The following is a 19480-nucleotide window of genomic DNA, read 5'->3' as shown; positions in this document are numbered from 1 at the left end:
GGCAGCTGGTTCCACCTTTGAACTACTCTGACCATGAAAAAGTTTTTCCTAATATCCAGCCGGTACCTTTGTGCATGTAATTTAAGCCCATTGCTTTGCGTCCTATCCTCTGCTGCCAACTGGAACAGCTCCTTGCCGTCCTCCAAATGACAGCCTTTCAAATATTTAAAGAGAGAAATCATGTCCCCCCTCAACCTCCTCTTCTCCAAACTAAACATTCCCAAGGCCCTCAGCCTTTCCTCGTAGGGCTTAGTCTCCAGACCCCTGATCATCCTCGTTGCTCTCCTCTGCACCCTCTCGATTGTGGCCACATCCTTTTTGAAGTGAGGCCTCCAGAACTGCACACAATACTCCAGGTGTGGCCTGACCAAGGCAGTATAGAGAGGGGCTATGACCTCCTGCGATTTCGACACTATGGCCCCTTTGATACAACCCAAGATTGAATTAGCCTTTTTTGCCACCGCATCACACTGACTGCTCATATTTAGTTTACAGTCCACTCTTACCCCAAGATCCCTTTCACATATACTACTGCCCAGAAGCGTATCCCCCATCCAGTATTTGTGCTCCCCATTTTTGTGGCCCAGATGTAATACTGTGCACTTGTCTTTGTTGAATTGCATCCTATTCACAGCTGCGCACTTCTCCAGAGTATTCAGGTCTTGTTGAATTTTAATTCTATCTTCTTGGGTGTTTGCTACTCCTCCCAATTTGGTATCATCAGCAAATTTAATGAGCAGCCCTTCCACTCCTTCATCCAGATCACTGATAAAAATATTGAAAAGTACCGAGCCCTGCGGCACTCCACTGGACACCTCCCTCCAATCTGATGAAATGCCATTGACCACCACTCTTTGAGTGCGATCCTCTAACCAGTTCCCTATCCACCGAACTGTCCTATAGTCCAGTCCACAGTCTTCCAGTTTGCCCATCAGAATGTCATGGGGGAACTTATCAAAAGCTTTAATGAAATCCAGATAAATCATGTCAACAGAGTTCCCCCGATCCAGTAAGCTGGTCAGTCGATCAAAGAAGGAAACCAGGTTGGTCTGGCAAGATCTGTTAGGAACAAAACCATGCTGACTTCCCCGGATCACTGAGAGGTCCTTCAGATGCTTACAGATTGATCCTTTTAAAATCTGTTCTAATATCTTCCCAGCAACAGAAGTCAGACTGACTGGCCTGTAGTTTCCCGGGTCATCTTTCTTCCCTTTCTTAAAGATTGGGATAACATTTGCTTTTCTCTAATCTTGTGGCACATCCCCAGTCCTCCAGGAGGCCTTGAAGATGATGGACAGGGGTTCTGCAAGTTCTCTAGAAAGTTCTTTCAGCACTCTTGGGTGCACCCCATCCGGCCCAGGGGATTTGTATTCATCCAGTGCAGCCAGATGCCTCTCCACAACCTCTGTCAATGTCAATTAGCCACTTAGGTGTCCTGCCACATTTTCTACTATCTCTAGATGTGCCTGAGTTCTTCAGGAAGAAAACAGAGGCAAAAAAGTCATTAAGCCTGTCTGCTTTTTCTCTGTCCTGCACCAGAGTTTCTCCATCTACTCCCAACAGCGGTCCAATTGCCTCTTTTATCTTGCGTTTGCTTCTCACATATCTGTAGAAGTTTTTCTTATTGTAGCGAGCCCTCCTGGCCAGACCCAGCTCGTACTGAGCTTTGGCCTCTTCGATGGCTGATCTGCAGTGCCTAGTAACCCTCATATACTCCTCTTTAGAGTTCTGTCCTTCTCTTCATTTCCTGAACATTTCCTTTTTCTCTCTTAGCTTATTCTGGAGCTCTCTGTACATCCACATCGGTTTCTTGGAGCCCTTACCATGTTTCCATCTTGTTGGGATAGTGAGGGCTTGAGCTTGCAAAAGCTCGTGTTTGAGAAGGCCCACCCTTCACTCACTCCTTTCCCTTCCAGCACACTCCCCCACGGAATGACTCTCATCAAGCCTCTGAGTTCATCGAAGTTGGCCCTACGAAAATCTAACCTACGAGTCTGTCTACAAACTTCCTTGACTCTCCACAGGAACTGGAATTCAAGGAGGACATGGTCACTTCCCCCTAAGGTCCCCACCACCTTCATCTCATCTACCAATTCTTCCCTGTTGGTTAATATCAAGTCTAGTATGGCCGAGCCCCTTGTAGCTTCCTCCACCTTTTGAAAAAGGAAGTTATCGGGCAGGCAGGTCAGGAAATTGCGTGATTCATGACGCTTTGCTGAGCCTGTCTCCCAGCACACATCAGGGAAGTTGAAGTCACCCATAATTACAAGGTTCTGATGTCTGGATACTCTACCCATCTGTTCAAAGAGGGCAGCATCCATTTCTTCTCGCTGGTCAGGTGGTCTGTAGCAGACTCCAACAATAATACCCTTTGTCCTTCCTCCCCTTATTTCTACCCATATTCTTTCCACCGGGCTGTCCGCCCCATTCTCCATAACTTCTTGACAATCAAGCCCTCTCCTCACATACAACGCCACTCCACCTCCTCTTCTACACTTCCGTTTTTTCTTGAACAACTCATACCCATCCACTAGCACATTCCAGTCATGGGAATCATCCCACCAAGTCTCAGTAATTCCTACTATGTCATAGCCCTCTGTTTGCAATAGAAGCTCAAGCTCTTCTTTCTTATTGCCCATAATTTGGGCATTGGTATATAGACACTTGTAGCCTTGTACCTTTGTTTGACCTTTCCTACCCAGGTGGGTCCCCACTGTGTTCACTTCATCATTGAAGTCGCCATGTCGATCGTCCCCTGCCCCTTGCGGCATCAGTTTAAAGCTCTCCTGATGAAGTTCTCCAGGTTCGTTCCAAACGTTTTCTTCCCTGCCCTTGAGAAGTGAAGCCCATCATGTGCTAGAAGGCCTTCTCTAAGAAAACCTATCCCATGGTTTCAGAACCCAAAGCACTCCTGCTGGCACCACCAACTCAGCTAACGATTCACCTCAAGTATGGTCCGCTCCTTGCATGTTCCTCTTCCTGTGACTGGAAGGATAGAAGAGAATACCACTTGAGCTCCCAATGTCTTCAACTGCCTTCCAAGAGCTTCATAGTCCTCTTTAATTCTTGCAATCGTATTCGCAGCCGTGTCGTTCGTTCCCGCATGAATCAGCTCAAACGGGTACTTATCAGCAGGCTTGATTAGTTTTGGCAGTCGGTCGGTAATATCCTGAATTCTGGCCCCCGGCAAGCAACACATCTCTCGGAATAGGGGATCTGGCCCAGAGACATGGCGTTCCATACCCCTGAGCAAAGAGTCCCCGACGACTACCACCTTCCGTTTTTTTCCACTTCCATGAGGCCCCATGTCTTCTGCACTCCCTCTTCCAGATCTTTGCGGTTCTCCTTCCACTGTCACCTCTGTCTCCATCCCTAGCACTTCAAAGTGATTCTTGAGCTCAAGTGGACCAGAGCATTTTCTTCGTTGACGCCTTCGGGTTTGTACTGTAGATCTGAGAGGAGGCTCAGAAGGGAGATAGGCTCTTTCCCCTCCTCCTTGACTTTCCTCTTCTTGGCTGTGCAGAGCCCTCAGGCTGTTGTCAATAAAATCCTCTCCCTCCTTGATCTCCTGAAGGGTGGTGATCCTCTCCTCCAGGCTCTGAACCTTTTCTTCCAAAACTCTGACCAGCTTACACTTCTGGCAAGTGAACTCTGTCTTCTCTTCTGGGAGGAAAACAAACATGGCACACTCCATGCAGGTGACTGCGAAGGGGGCTTCAGTAGACATGATTGCCTTCCAAATATATACCTAGAGTTCCAGCAGAACCAGTATACCAGCAGAGTTACAGGTCCCCCGGCAGATCCCCAGGCCAAGAGCCACAGGCCAAGAGCCCTTTAGCTCTCGCCAAAGGCTTGCGCCTCTGGCGAGGAGGAGCCCTTTGTTTCAAAAGGTGCCTTCCTGCCTAGCCCAGCAGGGCCCCAGGACACTATGGGGCGGGGCTGTAACCAAGAGCAACAGCAACCAGCAGCAAACAACAGCAATTCACTCAGCCCCCAACAGCCCCACTCAGAACTTAACCAGAACCACTCTCTAGCAAGCTACACAGAAACCACTAACCCTCAGCTTTTCACACAGTAGCTAGGAAAGGCAAAGGGCAAAAGGCAGAAAGACAACAACCCCTTACCTTCTACCAGCAGCTCTCCACCATGTGCTCTTGCCTCAGCCCAGGTGCTTCTCCACGGAGCCAGTCTGTGCTCCATGCAGACACATGTCAGCTTGGGGATTGGCTTCTGTAAAAGAAGTGAGTGCAAATGGGCTCAAAAGCTGCTGCTGGGAGAGGGAGAGCTACTGCTTTTCTCCCAAGCTCCCCCCCCCCCGCCCCCATACAAAAACAGTGCGGGGAGAGTTTCCCCCATTTCTGTTGCAGCACGTGCACAAAAAACCTCCACATGGAGCAGCAGAAATGGAGAAATGTCTCCCCTCCGCAATGTTTTTCCATGGGGAAAATGCTTAGGAGAAAAGCAGGAATTCTCCCCTGGCAGCAGCTTTCTGAGCCCATTTTCATGCTTGTTTTATAAAAGAAGCCAATTCTTGAGGTGATATGTGTCTGCAAGGAGCCCAGGTTGGCTACTTGCAGAACTCATCAAAGCAGTAACGTGTAGAGTGATGGTCACTGTCCACTGGTTCTTCAAGAATTTTTCTTCCAGTAGATAAAGGGATGAATCCTCCTGCCTCCCCATGTGCATGGGAGATGACCCCCCCCACTCCACCCAACACACACACACAAGGCCAGATTACTACATGAGATGACTGAACTTGAGTTCATTTGGAAGTTCAGAACAATGCACCCCCCCACACACACCTGGGGCTGAATAGAGACATAGGATTCTTTTCTCATTACAGATGCTAATTTCTGCTCTAATCCACACAATGGATTAGAGCAGACACAAACACAGGATTTTTCTACATATCTGGAGAAACCCTGGCTGGCATGACTATCTTTCGGGCAAAGCAGTGGCAGCAACATGGAGAGGGAGATAAAACAGTGACTGGAGGGAGGGAGAAGAGCAGGAGGATGGAAGAAAAAGCAGCAGTGGGGGGAAAGAAAGACAGTGGAGGATGAGGAAGGGAGAGAAAATGGCAATGATAGTGGAAAGAAAGAAAAGTTGGGGGCCAGCATGGGAGAATGGGAATTCCCATCCCCGTGAATCTTGTGGAGCTCTTCTACTTGTACGATTTTTTAAAATTTTATTTCATTTTTTCCTTTGGACAACAGGAACAGTCAAGATTGAACTCCCTTGTGTGTCAGACGTTTGTGTTCTGTTACTTGTGGTCGCTAGGTGGGAATTTAACTGAGAACTGTTGGGATGCCTTTGATACATTTATAAGACAACAGTTTGAAGACAATCCAGATGCTAAGGTACACCAAAAAATTATTTGAAAAAAGTTTCAAATGAATTCCTCTTTCATGAAGAGGAAGATTCAATTTAGCTCTCTAAGAAATAGTGTATTTATATACTATCAGCATAGTTGAAAAATTAAGAACAAGATGAGCCAGTTAAAAAAAATTAAACACAAGCCAGGTCATCTCAGAACATATTCTTGCTGCATCATACTACTTTTGCCCTTTGTATCATATTACAGTGGCACAGAAAAAGACAGAAATCTACAGATAAGGAAATCTACACTATCATATGGTGAAAAAAACTCAGATAATGTAATGAGAAACCAGAGAGAATTCCTCTTTCGAAAGAAGAAAGAACAATAAGATTCCTATATCTAAAAAAAAAATTCAGAAACATAAATTTCACTCCCCTCCCCACCTCCAGTAACAACCCTACTGCACCCATAAAATAAGGGATGCACAAACAGAGGTGGCCTGGCTCTTCTGGATCCCGTCAGTTGCCCACACTGCATTTTCAATTTGGAAGGGAGTTTGACCAGTGTATGCTGATGTCAAATATATACATTTTGACCCTTTATTATCCCATTTGAAGGTGTCAGCTCTCGTTATTCCACATCTGCATGCCAAAGTATTTTCTTCCATTTCAAGCTATGCAGATGTATCTTCTCAAATATTCCTGGGTTCAGATGCATTTAATTGCTATAGAGAGGCGTTTGTGGCTTTCCTAAAACCTGTACCTGAAAATTGTAACCTTACCCTCTAATCTCCTGCATAAGGGAATGGCTAAGTTAACCCCATCCTGAGGGGAAGGCACTAGCCTCTTCATTTTGTTCAAGTCCCAGGACTGAGCCCTGGCACTGAAATCAGGGTCCAGCACTTAACCCTGTTGTTATAGCAAAAGTCTATGAATCCCACACGGCTTCTGTTGTGCTACAAAATGTATGTATAGTGTTGTCTCTTATATAGAGTGTTCTTTCTTGCACTGAGTTTGGAGAGAATTTCACTTCAAAAACAATATTCGGCTTTTGTTATTATGGGAAAATTTCTGTGAAAGTATTGATAGTTTTTGCAAATGGTATAAAAACCTGAACAGGCCATGCATTTATGGGACAGAATAGTTTAAACCCCCTTACACACAGACAGACCTATATGGGGACCCGGTGTGGTTTGCAACATTCTCCCCTTCTCCTTTTTATCCTCATAACACCCTGTGAGGTAGGTTAGGTTGAAAGTGTGAGACTAAGCCAAGGCAACCCAGCAAGCTTCCATGGCTAAGTGGGGATTCAAACCTGGCTCTCCCAGATCATAGGCCAGAACTCTAGCCATTACACGCACTGACTATTTCTTTCCCCATTACTAAGAAAGATCGAATTCTAAATTCAGCATTATGTGTGGCAAATGTCAAACTCAGCTGAAGACGACTTTATCTTTCTAGCTTCCAAGCTCTGGTGATTTGTGGAGTGTTTACATTGATTTTGATACAAGGCGACTGGACCCTTGGGAGCGAATTATACCTACATTTAAATACAGCCATACAGTACCATTTTTTGAAATGCTTGTCCCTACCACTGATACCGTGCGCTATGGATTTCTAATGGAAAAATTGTTAGCTGTCAAACATTCTGTGTTGTTTACAGGAATAACAGGGGTTGGCAAGGTAAGTAGTAGTAGTATTCTTTATTACAGCACTTAGCCAGTACGGCAAGGTAAGAATTATACAACAAAATGAATAGATTGTTTAGTTTTATCTAAGATACCAAATTCACAAAGAAATATTTAAAAGAATTTTGAAATACGGAGATTTCCTTGAGAATAGGAAATATAAATGTATAATTCTTGTGTGGGGAGAGGAATCATTTCTGTAGTTAGATTTGGGAGATAGGCCTTTAATAATCTGATGGTTAGACTGAAAAAAAAGAGGCCACATATCAATATGATGCATTATAAACAATGTGCTATTCAACATATTTGATGAACGTTCTGAACAAGCAGCCTATGAAAACGTGAAGATCTAGTGAGTTTTTAATCATATCAGGAACTTCATCAAACTAGCTAATCAGCAGTGGTGAAATCTAGTATGCATGAGTTACATCTAATCTTACATTATGGGAAAAATGTAAATTCTTTTAAATAAAGGTTTCTCTGAGTCCAACTCAGTGAAGAGGTCTATCCCAATGTGAGGCTGCAGGGTAGCTTCAGATTGTACCAAAGAGAATTCTTGTGACATGCTGTTCTTCATTTTGCTTCTCTCTATTATTCATAGTCTGTAGTTGCTAAAGCTCTGCTTACCCGAATACAAAATGAAGCTGGCTATGTTCCTGTTTACCTAAATTTTTCTGCTCAGACTTCATCTGCCAGGACCCAAGAGATTATTGAATCCAAACTGGAAAGGAAAAGGAAAAATATTTTAGGTAAAGAAATCTAACAATATATTTTATTGTGCTGGTTGCATATTATGTGTACGTTTTTTATTTTAATTATTTTTGTTGACTCAGGCAGCATTGAGCAGCAACTGATGCCCTTGTGCAGCTAGTAGGAAGCAAATTCTCCACAAATCATGGGTAGATTAATTCATATTCTTCAGAGCTTAGAGGTAATTAGATCATTGCAGCAGGAAAAAAAGAAGATTCACTTAAGTGCTGGGGTTTTATAGCAATTTCAGTCAAATTAAATTCTAATATGAGCTATAACCTATTGCAGTTTATGCAACTTTGCACTGGAGGGCAGCACTGACATACGAGAAATGTAATATCTATCTTAATATATTATAGTGAGAAGTTATTTTATCCCATTGCTTTTGCTGTTGTGTGATCCAGTCCTACCATTCCCTGTCTACGTCTGGGAACGTCGTCTCTGAAACATGCATCCCCCATTGTCAAGCATCCCTTATGGTAGAACTGCATGCAACTGGATTGGCCCCCAATAAATTGTTAAATTATTATTCATAGAAAATACGCTTTACTTAGAGGTAAATCCAGTCAAGTGCTTTCCATGAGAACACAGTCACCCAGTAATTACTAGAGTTGGTGTGGAAAATTGCTTAAAAGAGAATTCTAGTCAACATTTGGGCTCCCATGATGGAAAATAATTTTGCAAAACTAGAGGTATACTTACTTAAATTAACACGGCTTTTATCATATCTATGGCAAATTCATCTATTGTTTGTTAGTATCAGGGCAAAAAATAATCTGTATTTTTGTGTATTCTAGCGATGTTTTATTCCTTTTGCACCAGCATTGTTGAATCTCACAAGAATGTTGTGATGATAAGAATTCAAACTTGCAAACATTAACTCCCTAATTTGCTTTTGTTTTGTACAGTTCCAGGCCAGCGTCAAGGGGGGAGGAGAGCTAGGGGAGCAAGGTGACAAAATATACAAGACAACCATGATGGAATTAAAAGAGGCCACAACTTTATTAATTTACAGCTCATGGAGTATTGGCACTGCATAGGGCACAGATCCGATCATTGGCTTACCTGCCTGCCAGCTGATGAACTGCCACACCCCCTCAGACTCCTGCTGAGGGGGGGGGGACCATGGAATGACAGTAGTTAGCGGGATACCATGTGGGTGTGCACCCCTGTGTGGATCCCCTGCCACCTGGGAGTGAGGCAGACCTGACAGCCCCTGAGCTGGGCATGCACCTGCCATGCCACACTCCCCAGATCCTTTAAGGGGATCCCCATAATAGGGAACTGAGCTCAGGGTTCCTGCAGCTCCAAGTCCCCCCATTTCAGCTATATTGGAGTCCATTTGATAATCCAGTGTCGTTTGAGTCACAGGCATCGGCTCTCTAGAATTTCCTCCAGGAGTTGCGGCTGGTCCCAGTCAAAGTTCTGGGGAGTTAGTTGAGTCCCCTGGCTCTGTGGGCTCTGGTTCTAACGACGTGAAGCCAGTAGCCATTCTCCAAAGGTAACAGGTACAGGGGAATAAAGGGGATTCTTGTCAAAATGTCAGGCTATGGATAACAGGCTGCGACAAATAGACCCCTGTACCCTCACAGCAAGAAATCCACAATCTTGGTTGAAGGACTTTATTCAGGAATCAAATCAAATCCACAGATATGTCTATAGGACTGCTCAGAAGAAAAGCAAGCAAACAGCAAGTTGACAGGAATACCTAAATGTGTGAAAACCATCCTTCTTATAGAACACAATATTCGTCCCCTCTCCCAACAGTAAAACATAACTTTTAGCGTGAAGCAGTCTTGAGTACTCCTTGTATAGTTTACATATCACATCTAGACACTAGGAAGGCATAAGATTAAAGTTGTAACATAGTGATTCATGAGAATGAACAGTTTACAAGGTCAGAAGCCCTGGGAGCTTCAAAGCAGTTAGATAAGGCTCCTGCGGGTTCAGTAAGCCTGTGAAAGCAAGGCATTTGCAACATGACATCAAGGTACAGCATTCATAATGGTTCACAGTAACAGCAATGGCTCATTGTAACAGCTCAGCTTAAAATAATGGCATGGATGAGGTGCAGACATGACAGACTGTTTCCCCCCAAACAGATCGGTGCCCAGTGCCCCAACAGCCTACTCCTCTTGAAAGTTGTGATGCAAGGGAGGGCTGGGTGGGATGCTGCCATGAGCCAAGTGCTGAAGAGCAGGGCCTGGCCGCAGACCTGAGATGAGACTCTGCCTCCCAGGTCCACAGCCCTCCCCACCCTGGCCAGCCTGCTCTGATTGGCCAGCCAGTTTGAATCTGGGAGGCAAGGACTGCTCTGCTGCCACAGGGAACCCTTGCCACCCTCCAATATGGCAGCCACCATGCCGTCCTGCCCTCCACCCCCCTGCAGCCCACAACTGAGCCCCCAGTTAAATCTAGCATCTAGCATATCTGTGAAATTACTCCTTTGTATGAAGGCCAGTTTTTAAAATCAGTCTGTTCTAGAGTACAGTGTGGGCCTAGAATTAAATACACATTTTTGAGAATTGGCCTTAAGGTTACTTACCATAAGATGCAGTTGAACTATTTTTTGCTAGTGATGGAGTACCTATGGCCTGTAATTGAACCAGGCAAGTGTTAGTACCAGAAGTATAATTACAAGTAGAACAGCAATCCAATTGGTACACAGGTTTTGTGCAGAAATGAGTTTATCTGGGTTAGGAAAATGGATTTATCTTCTGAGCGTGAAGCAAGCATGTTGACTGAGTGTATTTAAGAGGAAAGGGGGAGATACAGTTCTCGTCCTGTTGTACTGAATTAAATTGCTTAGTATCCTTCATAAATTGGCCTGCTCTCGTAAGGTACCACTGGGGTTAATCCATTAGAGGCAAGCAATGGTTGCCTCCTCATTCTTCCAGGTGAATTAGTAGAATTCTCAGCAACCTAGTCAGTTGATCACGGGGAGCTAACCAATTACCTCCATCCTCTATAGCCTTTAGAGTTTACTGCTGCTTAAATACCATATGCAGGAGAGTCTATAGGACCACTGTACTGTGTCTTGTTAACTTGCCTGCTCACATGCCCACTGCTCATCTTGCCCTGCCCTAACATACCACATCTCACTCCTTCTCCTAGAGTCTGCCACTTTGATTTTGGCCTTATACCACGTGGTCTTTTTAACAGCTTTCACCACTCATCATGGGTAGCTGAAGCCCTCTCTTTTGTCATTTTAGTCTACATTTTAGGGAAAAAATAACAATAGTACGACAAGAAAAGATGAGATAAATACAACCAATATACACCACAATTGGTAGCTAAAGACCCTGAAGCCCTATACAACTGCCTGAAGTTTACTAAGGACTATTTACAAAACATTAGAAAACTTCTATTTTAGAACCTGTTAATTTTTTTGCTGCCACAGCTGTTCTGAAGAGGCCATTCCAATTCTTTACATTTCACATTAAGAGCATTGTCACAGTACATGCACCACACAGTACAAGACCCTTTGATCTCTGCTCATTTTAGTAGAGCTGATAATGTAACACGTGCCACTGAACAGGCCATGACTGAACAGGTATTATCAGACAGATCTGCTGTCAGCCAGATGTAATGTCAGGCAGTCGTCTAAATTACAGAAAGGCTGATGGTGTGTATAGGTACATTGTGAAAATCTGCCAAGGACTAAAGCCCTAGAAGACAGCTAAACAAACTATCAGAGTACTTGAGGGAAATGCAAATTCATCAGAAGAGTGCCATGATTCAATAGTGGTTCCAGAGCTAAGTATAAAATAGTTACAGAAAACTGAAGTAACTAACATTTTAATACTTTCTTCTCGAAGAGTTTTAATTATTAATTCAATATGCCCCATTGCATATTGTGGAAATTAAAGACTTGAAATATTACAGTTTTAAATTTGTTCATCCACTGTTCTCTTTTGTTTAGAAATCCACACATTACTGGGAAACTGCCTCATTGTAAATTAGAATTTCTCAATATTTCATAGTGTCCTTTTCTTATTTGGGGGGACTTTACCAGCAGTGGTTTGTCTATTTTATGGCTTAGGAGCACCAGGGGCAAAAAGAGTTGTCATTTTTGTGGACGATCTAAACATGCCTAAATTGGATCGTTATGGTTCTCAGCCTCCGATTGAGCTTCTGAGGCAGTATCAGGACTTTGGAGGGTTCTACGATAGAGAGAAACTATTTTGGAAAGAAATACAAGTAAGTTTGCCTTTATTTGCCTGATTATGCTTTGAATGTGGCCAGCAACAACGAATTGTCTACAAAAATAGATGGGATGTTGACTCAGCTAGTGTTTGGGGAGCATGGGTGTTATGGGGCAGCATGCATTCAAACCCCCATCTCAAGCCCAATTTATACAAACAATCACTTACAAGCACCTTTAAATGCAATTCAACCAGAGAGAGGCTACAGCAAACTCTCAGTGTGTAGGTTTGCTACCTTAGCCTAACGACTGTCAAAAGTTGCCAAACAAGGGTGATGTTCAGCAAACTACTACAAACAAAAGCTCCAGAGTGGAGCAGCGATTATACAGTGGTCCTCATGCTGGACCTCAGGAAAATTGTATACAAGACTAGTAATAAAGTGAGGCAAAAGAAGATTTGCATCTCTTTTTCGCAGCATGTGGAAATGTGAACACTGGGTGGGTGGGTGCCTTTGCAGACTTCTTTCTTCTATATCCTGCTCTTCTTTTATGAAGCACAGCAGGTATTTTATGAGATCTTCCCCTCTGGTTTGGGGTACGTGTAAAACACTAACTGAAGAGAATGATCAGAGACAGCCTTTCTATATTGGACAGGTAAAAAAAAAAGATGTAGTCATAGAATCATAGAGTTGGAAGGGGCCATCCAGGCCATCCAGTCCAACCCCCTGCCCAGTGCAGGATCAGCCTAAAGCATTTCTGACAAGTATTCATCCAGCCTCTTCTTGAAAACTGCCAGTGAGGGGGAGCTCACCACCTCCCTAGGCAGCTGATTCCACTTTTGAACTACTCTGACCGTGAAAAAGTTTTTCCTAATATCCAGCCGGTACCTTTGTGCATGTAATTTAAGCCCATTGCTTCGGGTCCTACCCTCTGCTGCCAACTGGAACAGCTCCTTGCCCTCCTCCAAATGACAGCCTTTCAGATATTTAAAGAGCAATCATGTCCCCCCTCAACCTCCTCTTCTCCAAACTAAACATTCCCAAGGCCCTCAGCCTTTCCTCGTAGGGCTCAGTCTCCAGACCCCCGATCATCCTCGTCGCTCTCCTCTGCACCCTCTCGATTTTGTCCACATCCTTTTTGAAGTGAGGCCTCCAGAACTGTACACAATACTCCAGGTGTGGCCTGACCAAGGCAGTATAGAGAGGGGCTATGACCTCCTGCAATTTCGATGCTATGGCCCCTTTGATAAAACCCAAGATTGAATTAGCCTTTTTTGCCACCGCATCACACTGACTGCTCATATTTAGTTTACTCTCTGAGGCCTGGAAGGAGGCTAGGCCTGCCTTTGCTGACCTACCACCAGCAGAAAATTTTCCAGGCATTCTTGCCTGACAGGTCCAGGCCCTTGGGCTTTTTCTCTTTCACTGGCCTATTGAAAGGTCTAGAAGAGGCTGGGGCCTGGGTGTTTGGAAAGTCTAGGCCGCAGGCTTGCACTTTTAGAGGCCTGGGAGATGGCTAGGCGTGCCTTTCCTGACATTCTGCCATCCAGGCCTCTGGGCATTTCTCTTTCACTGGCCTGTTGAGAGGCCCAGGAGGGGGCTTAGGCCTGGAAGTTTGGAAAAACTAGGCCACAGGCATATGCTCTTTGAGGCCTGGGAGGTAGCTAGGCCTGCCTTTGCTGAATTCTGCCATCCAGGCCTCTGGGCATTTCTCTTTCACTGGCCTGTTGAGAGGCCCAGGAGGGGGCTGAGGCCTGGGAGTTTGGAAAGTCTAGGCCGCAGGCTTATGCTCTTAGAGGCCTGTGAGGTGGCTAGGCCTGCCTTTGCTGACATTCTGCCAACAAATTTTCCCTCCAAAAGGAGAAATGAAAGTGAAAGCGTACCTCACAAGTCCTGGATGAAAGGAAAGAGAAATAAAGGAGGGCTCCTTTTTATTTAGAGCAAGCTGGCTCTGAGGCTTCTGCTACTCTTGTCTCCTCCCTCCTTCCTTTCGCTGCCCCCATTACTCGCAGGATCAGTCTTACCATGGTTCAGTCGGGGCTGCCGGGGTTGGAGCAGGTCCTCTGCTGCTGCTGGAGGCTGCTCCTTCCAAGCCTGAGAGCGTTCCCGATAATATCAGTCTCTACAACAGGCTACCACAGACTCAAACACCACACCCTCTGGCCTTTTGAGGGGGGGGGTCCTTCCAACCCGAAGGTGGGGAACCTCGGTGGAGTTTTGCGGTTGTGGCCGTGGAACCTAGGAGGAACCTAGGGCCGTCAGCTCTAATGCTCGCTCTCCCTTCGAGTGAAATGGGTATGTGGTAGGTGGTAGGGCCTTTCCTTTCCCCTGCGAGCTCCTCACTGCCTGTGGCCTCGGCCTCCCTGAGTACTGGGATTACAGGCACGCACCACCACGCCCGGCTCATCTCTGGCAGTTTCTTCTTCACCAGGATCACTGCGCTCTGCAGAGCGTTGCTGAAGACGTCTTGCTCGGATGGCAGGGCCAGAAAGACTGGTGATTCCAGGGACAAGCCCCTCCCCTCCAGGATCAAAATCAGCTGACTGACCCTGCCTTCGGAGAGGAGGAGCTATATCCCAAAAGTAAGGACTGCCCCACTCCTAGGACCACCGGAGAAAGGCTGAGGGCCTTGGGAATGTTTAGTTTGGAGAAGAGGAGATTGAAGGGGGACATGATTCCTCTCTTTATGTATTTGAAAGGCTGTTATTTAAAGGAGGGTAAGGAGCTGTTCCAGTTGGCAGCAGAGGATAGGACCTGAAGCAACGGGCTTAAATTACATGCAGAAAGGTATCGGCTGGATATTAAAAAAACCTTTTTCATGGTCACAAAGGCGGAATCAGCTGCCTAGGGTGGTGGTGAGTGTCAGAACTGTGGCTAGATAAAATCCTTACTCCAGTCTGCCTTCTGCAATTAGACAAAAGTCCATTGTTTCCAAAAAGCATTTAATGAAGAAAAAGATTATTATAGTCCACTGGCCTGAATGCAATATCCAGGTTGGTACATATGCATTGTTACCAATGCCAGGCAAAGCAAGAGATACATATTAAATATCATAGCTGACCCATCCTCCCCCCACAGTTCTCAAAATATTCCCTTTGAAGCTGCAAAAGCGAAAGCTTCCCCAAGGCCGGTTCTTGGTGGAACGTCGGTAGCCAAAACAATGCTGGTCTGAGAGATAGCTGCCTGGGAACCTCTGCACCTGGGGAAGAAAGCACTGAACACTGAAAGGATTAAATATGGAGTCGGTTAAGCATAAGTATACAAAAGAGCATTCTGATCCTGACATTCTGCCCCCCCTAAGAAACCCCTCCCCGGTTTATGTGGATAGCGAGAGTGGAACGCTTTTACCAGCCTAGGGGCATGGACATGTACAGCACTGACCCACTCATCAAACCCAGAATCAAAGTCCTTCCACCTAATTAGGTAAAACAGCTGTTTTCGTTTAATTTTAGAGTCCAGTATTTGTTGTACTTCGTAGTGGGTCTGGTCATCGATTAACGTTGGAATAGGGGGGCCTTTGATGTGCCACTGGTTATCTGTTGGAGCTTTTTTTAGGAGGCTGACATGGAAAGTATCATGCACGTAGCGTAGGTTCTTTGGCAAATCTAAAGCAACAGTCACTTTGTTGATTACTTTACGCACTGGGAAAGGTCCTAAAAACCTTAAAGCTAGTTTCCTGCTGGTTTGAGATAATTTTAGGTTTTTTGTAGACAGGTAGACAAGATCGCCAGGTTGTAAATCCCATTCCGCCGCACGGTGGCGGTCTGCGTATTTCTTGTAGTCCTGTTTGGCTTTGTCGAGGTGTTTTTTGATTAGAGTCCATTGTTGAGCTGCTTCCCCCCACCACTCGGTGACGTCCTGAGAAGCTGTAGTTGGAGGGGGGAGCGCTTCGAACGGGAACGGCTTGAAGTGGAAGCCATAAACTACTTTGAAGGGAGTTTCTCCGGTAGACGCGTGTACACTGTTATTATAGGAGAACTCTGCTAACGGGAGCAAATCAACCCAATTGTCTTGTTGGAAGTTGATGTAGCATCTTAGAAATTGTTCTAGTATCTGGTTAGTTTTTTCGGATTGTCCGTCTGTTTCTGGGTGATGGCTTGAACTAAGCCCTTGTTCAATTCCCAGTAGTTGCAAAAGCTCCCGCCAGAAGTTGGCAACGAATTGCCCACCGTGATCCGAAATCACCTTGGATGGAAAAGAATGTATTTTCACAATGTTTTTCATAAAAATATCGGCTAGTTTTCTAGCGGAGGGAATGGTGGTGCACGGTATAAAGTGTGCTTGCTTGGAAAACAAATCGACTACGACCAAAATACAATTATGTCCCTTAGAGGGAGGTAGATCAGTAATAAAGTCCATAGAAATAACCTCCCATGGTCGACTTGGCGTTTCTAAGGGTTGCAAAAGCCCCGGAGGTTTGCCCTTTCGGGATTTGGCGCTGAGACAGATGGGGCAAGAGGCTACGTATTGGGAAATGTCCTTGCGCATGCCTGGCCACCAAAATTGGCGTTGCACCAAGTGGAGCGTTTTTAAGTAACCGTAGTGACCCGCTGTGGGGGCATCGTGACATCGTTGTAAAACATCCTTTCTCAGACATTTAGGCACATAAAAACGGTCTCCCCAAAGCCATTCCCCCGTGGCGGATTGTTGCAGTTTGTCTTTGGGCGCCTCCCCCCCCTCCTTCTCCACCTCGGCTTTCAGCTTTTCTCTCCACCCCTGATCGGGTGACGGGGAGGGCTTAGCGCGGCTGCGCGTAGTCATCACACCCCCTAATTGCGTAGGCGAAAACACCGTGTCGACCGTCTCCTCCCTTTTGCTTTTATGTTGGGGCATGCGTGATAGAGCGTCAGCGAGGAAGTTAGTTTTGCCTGGTAGGAAGTTTAAGGTAAAATTGAACTTTGAGAAAAATTCCGCCCACCGCAATTGCTTGGCGTTTAGTCTGCGAGGGCTGCGCAGGGCCTCTATGTTTTTGTGATCCGTCCAGACTTCAAACGGATGTCGGGCGCCTTCTAGCCAATGTCTCCAATTTGTGAGTGCCGCTTTAACAGCGAAGGCTTCCCTTTCCCACACATTCCAGTTTCTCTCTGCCTCAGAAAACTTTCTAGAAAGGAAGGCGCAAGGTTTAAGATTTCCGTCCTCTCCTCGCTGCAATAATACACCCCCAATTGCCATATCGCTGGCATCGACCTGTACTATGAAGGGGCGGTTTTCGTCGGGGTGTTGTAGGACGGGTTCTGAGACAAATTGCTCTTTTAATTGATTGAATGCTGCCTCGCATTCGGGTGTCCATGAGAGCTTCGCACCAGGTTTTTTTGCTTGCTCCCCCTTGTCTTTCGTTTTTAACAGTTCAGTTAAGGGGAGCGTGGTCTGGGCGAAATTAGCAATGAAGTCTCTATAGAAATTGGCAAACCCTAGAAACGACTGCAATTCTTTTCTGGTGGAGGGGACTTGCCAATTTAATACAGCTTGTATTTTCTCTGGGTCCATTTTCAAGCCCTCTGGCGATATACAATAGCCCAGATAAGTGAGTTTTGTTTTGTGGAACTCACATTTTGAAAGTTTAATAGGCAGTTTGTTATTCATGAGTGTAGTTAGCACCTTTTGTACCAGTTCCACATGTTCCTCCTCCGTTTGTGAGTAAATCAACACATCATCAAGATACACCACTACCCCCTGGTACAGAAATTCATGTAGGACTTCATTGATCATGGACATGAAAACCGACGGGGCGCCAGTCAAGCCGAAAGGCATTACTAAGTATTCATATTGTCCGAGTGGGGTATTAAACGCGGTTTTCCATTCATCCCCTTCTCGGATACGGACATGAAAGTAAGCATCTTTTAAATCCAATTTAGTAAAGATCTTACCTTGGGCCACGACGTTGAGTAGATCTTTGATGAGTGGAATGGGGTAGGCGTTGCTAGCGGACACAGCGTTTAGTCCTCGAAAATCAGTACACAGTCTCAAGCCCCCATCCTTCTTTTTCACGAACAAAACTGGGGCTGCATGGGGACTATTAGCTGGGCGGATGAACCCCCTTTGCAAATTGAGATCAATGAACTTCCGAAGTTCGTCTCTTTCGTTGGGGCTCATAGGGTATAACCGACCCTTCGGCAGTGAGGCCCCTGGTAAAATCTCCACCGCACAGTCTGTCCTCCTATGCGGAGGGAGCGTATTGGCCTCTTCTTCTGTGAAGGCTTTAGTGAATGCCCTATATTGTTTAGGTATTTGGTTAATTTCTTCTTGGGTGAGTAGAGCTGAATCAGACATAGTGGGATTTCTTCCCCAGTTTTGATCCCAACGATGATTTTTGCATGATTCATGGGTGAAAGTAATACTCCCTTCTGCCCAATCAATGTGGGGGTTGTGATCACACAACCATCGGCTTCCCAGTATCAGGGGATATTTAGCTGTGGCACTAATGACAAAGGATCTGACTTCCCAATGTGGTCCCATGCCGCTTATGATCGGAGCAGTCTCTGTGGTAACCGGATTCATGTTAGTGCCATCCATTTGTTCAAAAATGACAGGTATATCCAAATCTTTCACTGGGAGTACTAGTCCATTAACTAAGGCAGGTGCAATAATGTCTCTAGAGCAGCCCGAATCAATAAGCGCTTGCACACGGATGTGCATCTTCTTGTCCGCATTTACTAACGTTACAGGAATGAACAGTATGGACCCCGGGGGTCGGTTCAACACCGGACCAGACTTACGTGTGATCTGCCGTTTGGGTCCTTTTACGACAGATCCATTTCGTTTCCTGACTCCGGGCTCTCGGGATTTCCTTCCCCGATCAGGGCTGTTTGATCGTCCTCGGTGATCTCCTCTAACTCCAGTCCTCTATCTGGGAAACTTTTTCTTGGCGCTCCCCTACTCCTCGGGGCAGCTCTGGGCACCGGAGAAGGGCGCGGTAGCACCGGGCTGGTTAGGGGCGCTGGGCGTCGTAATTGGAGCGGAGGTCTTTGAACAGGCCGATATGGGCATTGCGCTGCGAAATGGCCACCCTGGCCGCACTGTAAGCACAATCCCTGTTGCCATCTAGCATCTCGCGCTCCCCGGTTGGCATACCCAGGTCCCCTGCTCCCTCTCAGAGACAAAGGTGTGGAGGAGCGTCTTTGGCTCGGGGGTTGCTGATGTTGTTCCGCTAGGCGAACTTCCAGGAGTCGATTTTCAACTTCGCAAGTCAACTGTATCCATCCTAACAGTGTAGGCGGATTGTCTTGCATGAGCGCGCGGTCTAGTAATTTTGGATTCAATCCTTGTTTATACAAGATGATCTTGGTGGACTCCTCGCACCTCGGGCATTTGGCAGCGAGCTGTCGGAATTGTGTGGCATAGTCTCTAGCCGACATGCTGCCTTGTCTAATCGCTTGCAACTCCGTTCTAGCCCGAGTTTCCTCCAAGGGATCTTCATATTGTGCCCGAATGGCATCCACTAACCCTTGGAGAGTTTCTAACTCGGGGCCCCCCACATTATATAGTCCCACGTACCAGTCAGCAGCTTTACCTTGGAGACGCGATCCCAGATGCTCTATCTGACTGGCTTCGCTTCCAAACAGGTGTCCCCAACGATTAAA

General features: G+C 45.9%; 1 protein-coding gene across 1 annotated transcript in view; it reads left to right on the top strand.

Moving 5' to 3' along the window:
• Nucleotides 1-19480, top strand: part of DNAH6 (dynein axonemal heavy chain 6) — a 364598-nt gene that overhangs the window by 129052 nt on the left and 216066 nt on the right. The window contains 4 exon segments of the mRNA XM_054986586.1: nucleotides 5217-5360; nucleotides 6781-7002; nucleotides 7609-7756; nucleotides 11800-11957. Coding sequence (XP_054842561.1) covers nucleotides 5217-5360; nucleotides 6781-7002; nucleotides 7609-7756; nucleotides 11800-11957 — 672 coding nt within the window.

The sequence above is a fragment of the Eublepharis macularius genome, chromosome 8, assembly GCF_028583425.1.
Source record: "Eublepharis macularius isolate TG4126 chromosome 8, MPM_Emac_v1.0, whole genome shotgun sequence".
Classification (NCBI taxonomy): domain Eukaryota; kingdom Metazoa; phylum Chordata; class Lepidosauria; order Squamata; family Eublepharidae; genus Eublepharis; species Eublepharis macularius.
Note: the sequence above shows the minus strand (reverse complement) of the source record. Positions and strands in the feature narration are given on the sequence as shown.